Raw genomic sequence first — 5,352 nt, forward strand, 5'->3', positions numbered from 1 at the left:
ATAGTTATTATTAAATGTTAATTTTTTATAAATAACTTAAATCTTTTTTTATAGAAACAATTTTCATTAATTGTTAAAAATGAAAGTTTTTAATTAGATTTTGTCTTTGGCCCCAAACTTACTGGCACCTTCTCTCAAGATGATACTTAACGATTTTTGTGCCCCAAATTTTATTCTGTCAATGATTTTGTTACTTTTTTATAGCGCTGTTAAATTTAATACATGTGACACTTTTTAGACCATCATGGTAGCAATAATGATATCATAATGATAAAAGTACGATAAATTGATGGAAAAATTAAACAATGTGATTAGTTATCTTTAATTGCTCACATCCGAAATTGAGAGCGACTAAATTACTTCATTTTTTTAAAGGAACCAATTTGTTTAATATCAAATTTGAGACGGGCCAGAGAAATCATTTTACCCAAGAATTTTAAGTCTGGTTTCTTGCAAACATCGAGGCTTCTCCCATGTAAATATGGTGCAAGAAACAATTGAAGACTAAACACTGTAATTGTTTTCAATATGCATCCTAAACCTATGTTACTCAGATTCGAAGATTTCGAAGATAGATATGGATATACACTTGACGTAGATATCTTCATTTTTTATCCTAAATTCTTTTTATATGTATATGGAAGATTTTCACAGGAGAGAATCGTATTCCTGCATATCGATGCTTGAATACGAGTCAAACGCGAGTACAGAAAGAAAAATGAACAATCAGAGCAACACTATCCTAAACACAATGAGATACAAGGAATGACACCATAGCAATTTTCAGTGGATCTTATAGCTTTCACTCACTAGGTGGAAGAACGTCACCTTTGAGCACCTTCCACGGTCCACCATAAAATTTAGGCTTCATCAGTGGCACTGCTTCCCCAGGATGATCTTCCCAGTACTTTTCCTGATAAAAGAAATAACACAAATTCTTATTATGATTAAAAACATGGATCATTCCAATGAACTTTGCACGATATATGCTTGGCAAAAATAGTATGAAAATAAATGATATTTGCTTGAGTTGCATGTTCCAATCCTCATTCATGAATTGCATGAACAAATCGACCACTTTGTATGTTTGGAAAATCGAAAATAAACCTGTTTTTAGGCCAGTTCAATGTCTCCCCAGGTTGAAATATTAAAACAGACAAGACAGTTTTTTGGTTTTCAGTTCAACCGGTCCAATTCTAGTTACAAATTGCTATACAATCTACTGAGCCTAATAGTAGCTTGCTGTAATACAATTACCAAATAGCTAAAAGAAGCCTAAAGAATTAAGCTACTGTGATTTCAACAATTCATAAGCCTTTCACAATTTCTAATGTGATTTCCAAGATTATTTATACATACATATATATATAAACATTTTAGAAAAAGAAAGGAAAACCCTTTATCAATATAATGCAAGGAAATCCATGGAGATGGTGGAAAGGAAGTACCTTGTAGAGCTGCTCAGTAATGGCGGCACCAATGACACCGGTGTAAAAAGCTGCAACATAAATGGTAACGAGAGGCGTAAAAGATTTGGGTCTTCGATAAGGCTCTAACATGTCCCAAAGAAATGTTCTTTCCCATTTGTTGTAAACATAATCTGCATATTTTCTCCATAGATAGCTCGCCATTTTCTTTTTCCTTCCACCTCCCCTTTACTAGTACTTTTCTTTATGGTTTGTTGATGATTTATGTTGGACTCACTTGATTACGGTGGCGCCCGAGATGTAATGACTTGGTGTGAGGGAAGTGAATGCTGAAAGAGTACCCAAAAACCTACTTGAAAGTGACAATTCAACCAAAAAAAAAATCAAATTTTCAAGACAGTTACAGAGATATGGATCTTCAAAGACTTTTAACTACATGAAAAAACTTTCTAAAGTTGAACATACTTGTATTAGACATTTCATAAATAAAAAGGTTTGAGCAAGCCGAACTAGAGTACCCTTATGTTTACCCTTATGTTTACCCTTATGTTTACCCTTATGTTTTACTTGAATAGCTCACGAGCCTAGTCGAGTTATTTTTAATCAGTATTAAAAATCTCAATTCAAACTTGAGCTAAAGTGCAAATAATTAAGTTTATAGCTGAGTATGAAAATCGAGTCTATTTTTACTATATAAACTCAAGTTTTATCTCAAATCTAGCTCAAACTTCAGGCGAGCTTCGAATTTCGAATCAAGCTTGAGCTTCTTATACTTAAACTCAACTTAGCTTGAATTAACCCCTATTTGAATTTGGTTGCCTGATCAAGAATCAATTACATAGCTATAACCATTCATACAACACTGCTAACCTATAAGGAAGTCAATATTCGACATGGACTCGTATTTAATAAGTTTCTTCATGTACTCGAAGGATACCGGAAGATTATATCTATACCATATCCGAAAATGAATTCAAAATAAAAATTTGAGAAAACTCAAAGTGAAAACTGGAAGCTTCCAAAATAAACTACTGACTGATACAATCACAACAATATTCATTCTTTCAGTAAATTATAAAACCCTAAGAGTTTTTAGGATGATTAATCGTCAAATTGGAAGAGCTTATTGACCTAACAAATTAAACAACAGTCCATGCTAATCGAGCCATTAATAGAAGCAAATAATGGAAAAAGGATGTAAGACAAACCTGGTTATTGCGAACCGTACCGCTGTTTTCCTGGCCGCCGATCAGAGGATAAGGGAAATAAGGAGTCGAACTGTGAAACAAAGGCACGAATTCTTACCTGGGAGTCGATCTGAGCAAAAAAAAAAACCAGCAAACGAAGGGAGCTCCGCTCTCTAGGATGGACTGAAACGGTGGAGTTTATCGCCGGAGATATATCAAAATAAGAGAGATTGAAGGAGAGAGAAGCTTCACTCCTTAGTGGCTGGGTTTCTTGTTTTCTTCCCCACATTCATACGGTCCATTAGGTTAGAATAAGTCATTAAGGGCCTAGAGTTGGCTTGTTGGGTTTATTATAAAAAAAGCCCATTTCAATTAAAAAGAAACTTTTTTTAATAATTTATAAGGTTAATGAAATATTTATTTTAATTTTGGCTCCGTTTATTTCAACATAAAAATTTTTACGGAAAATATATTTAGCCTTACTCGATGTTTGTTTCATGTAAAATAGGATGGTCAACCTAAAAGATTTTTCAGTCAATGTAAATTTATCCTTTTATTCCAGTAAAATATCTTACCAATTTTTTTTCGTAAGACATTTTCTAAACTAATATGGCTCTATTCATTATAACACTCCCATACCCAATTCGAACATCGGGTCAAAGCATCAGGATGTTACATTCTCTACTACGTTCTTCACTTATCCAATATTTTCTTATAAACTTTCATAACTTTTCAATTTAGTCACTTTTTGTCAGAAAAATTCAATATTCACTAATTAATCATATTAAATAATTTTTCTTTCTTGTTACACTTATCTCAATATCTTGTTTCACAAGTTAAATTTCTATGCATTCACTTCTATTATTTCATCCATATATTTTCTCAAGTTTAATAATTTAGTCCTTGTCATCATAATAATTTCATATTTTTCCACAATTTCACTTTTACAACACTTTATACATATTTTATCATCTCATAGCACATCCATTCAACTTTTATTATAATTTCCTTATTCGCATATTAAATTATTTCACACTTAAACTTTTGTATATTTTTCAATTTAGTCCCTATTGCCATGTAATTTAATTTTCACCGTATAAACACTTTAATCAAATAATTCATTATAATACCTTAATTCACATAACAAATTTTCATGCATATCACTTCTCTTGTTTCAATTATAAATTTCACAAATTTTACAATTTAATCCTAAACATCATGAAGATTCATTATTTACTATAACTTCATCTTCACATCACTTTGTAATCAATTCACTACTTATCATAAATCTCAAACGTATGTTTGTTTCATCGAAAACAACTTTTTGTGAAATATTTTCAGGAAATCTACCAAACAACAGAAAATATTTTACACAAATTCATTCAAACACCAGAAAATATTAAATTTTCCAGAAAAGTGAAACATTTTTCAGAAACTATTTTCAGTTAAACAAACGGAACCTTTATATCCAAATATGTATTCTAATAACATAACAATTTCATATTTGTTTACATCTTTTATGAAGACAAACGTAAGCTTTTTAAAAAGAAGTTGTACATAGGGACGTAGTGGATGGTAATATAGAGTTGAGCTAAGATAGATGATGAATCAAAACACACAAAAAAATACCAAAAACACTATTTTTTTTCTTAAAAATTGAAAAAAATAATATTTAATTAAAAAATGTGGAGAAAGACTGGTCCCTGTGGAACACCCTCCAAATTCCCAGGTTGTCAATTTAGTGAAAAAAAACGAAACAACCCACATGTCTAAGCACATGGCCAAACACATCTCAATCAACAACAACATTTACAATTGGTCCCATTATAACAACCCCCCCCCCCATTTTGTTAGTCTTTTTCTTTTAATGTCTATTTCCAACTTTCCACCTTATAATGTTTAGCCACTTGTTTTGGCTTTCCAACTTTAGGTAAATCATTAGCTATTTGACAAAATATTTTTCATTTTTAGCATAAAAACTCAAAGAAAAGATTAAATTATGTTTTAAGCAAGGTTTAAGATTGTTGAACCGGTAAGATCTTCAGTTTTTTAATTCGATCTGTTTGTTTGGTTAAATTTGATAATATATTGAGAATTCATAAAAAAAGGGAGAAATTTGATTCAATCGGATTAACTAGATTTGCCATGAGCCGAGTCACCTGCTAAAAAAATGGGAAGGTTTGGACAAAATATGAGGGTCGAAAAATGCACTTGACTAAAATTTAAGGCCTGTTTTCTATATGGCTTGGGCATTGGGCAAGATTTTCTAGCCCAAGCACGGCTTGACGTGTCTCGAATATGATGCTATAAAAATATTATATTAATCATATTTGTTAAATAATAATCATTTCCTTTTATATTTTTGGCCTAATACCTGCCATGGGCTAGGTCACCCGCTCAAAAAATGGGAGGATTTGGACAAAATATGAGGCTCGAAAAGTGGGCTTGAGTAAAATTTAAGGCCCACTTTCTATATGGCTCAAGCCTTGTAAAAGATTTTTGGCCCAAGCCTAGCTTGGCCCGACCCGAATATATTATGTTATAAAAATATTATATTAATTATATATGTTAAATAATAATTAAATGTTTTTATATTTATATTATATCAGTAACCCAATAACAATTAGACCTGTTACCCAAAACCTAAAAAAGAACAACTTAATTAAATAACCCAATCCAAAATATAAAAATTATATTTAATACAATAAATATTTATTATATTTATTATAGTGTTTTTA

General features: G+C 31.1%; 1 protein-coding gene across 2 annotated transcripts; it reads right to left on the reverse strand.

The window, feature by feature from the left end:
- Positions 1-589: 589 nt before the first annotated feature.
- Positions 590-2,979, reverse strand: LOC107934425 (uncharacterized protein At4g29660). 2 transcript variants are annotated; one of them, XM_016866853.2, is made up of 3 exons: positions 2,636-2,979; positions 1,449-1,776; positions 590-913 (listed from the first exon to the last, which is right to left on the reverse strand). In XM_016866853.2, the coding sequence occupies exons 2-3, from the start codon at positions 1,629-1,631 to the stop codon at positions 803-805; spliced, it is 294 nt and encodes a 97-aa protein (XP_016722342.1). In that variant the 5' UTR covers positions 1,632-1,776; positions 2,636-2,979; the 3' UTR covers positions 590-802. The 2 variants fall into 2 exon arrangements, with proteins under 2 accessions (XP_016722342.1, XP_016722343.1); XM_016866854.2 differs by having other exon boundaries at positions 1,449-1,779; positions 2,636-2,943.
- Positions 2,980-5,352: the final 2,373 nt, after the last annotated feature.

The sequence above is a fragment of the Gossypium hirsutum genome, chromosome D02 (assembly GCF_007990345.1).
Source record: "Gossypium hirsutum isolate 1008001.06 chromosome D02, Gossypium_hirsutum_v2.1, whole genome shotgun sequence".
Taxonomy (NCBI): domain Eukaryota; kingdom Viridiplantae; phylum Streptophyta; class Magnoliopsida; order Malvales; family Malvaceae; genus Gossypium; species Gossypium hirsutum.

Excerpts from the sequence above, each read along its gene's own strand:
- LOC107934425 (XM_016866853.2), bottom strand. The coding sequence starts at position 1,631 with ATGGCGAGCTATCTATGGAGAAAATATGCAGATTATGTTTACAACAAA. Across the intron at positions 914-1,448 it reads TTACTGAGCAGCTCTACAAG|GAAAAGTACTGGGAAGATCA; the intron begins GTACTTCCTTTC and ends TTCTTTTATCAG.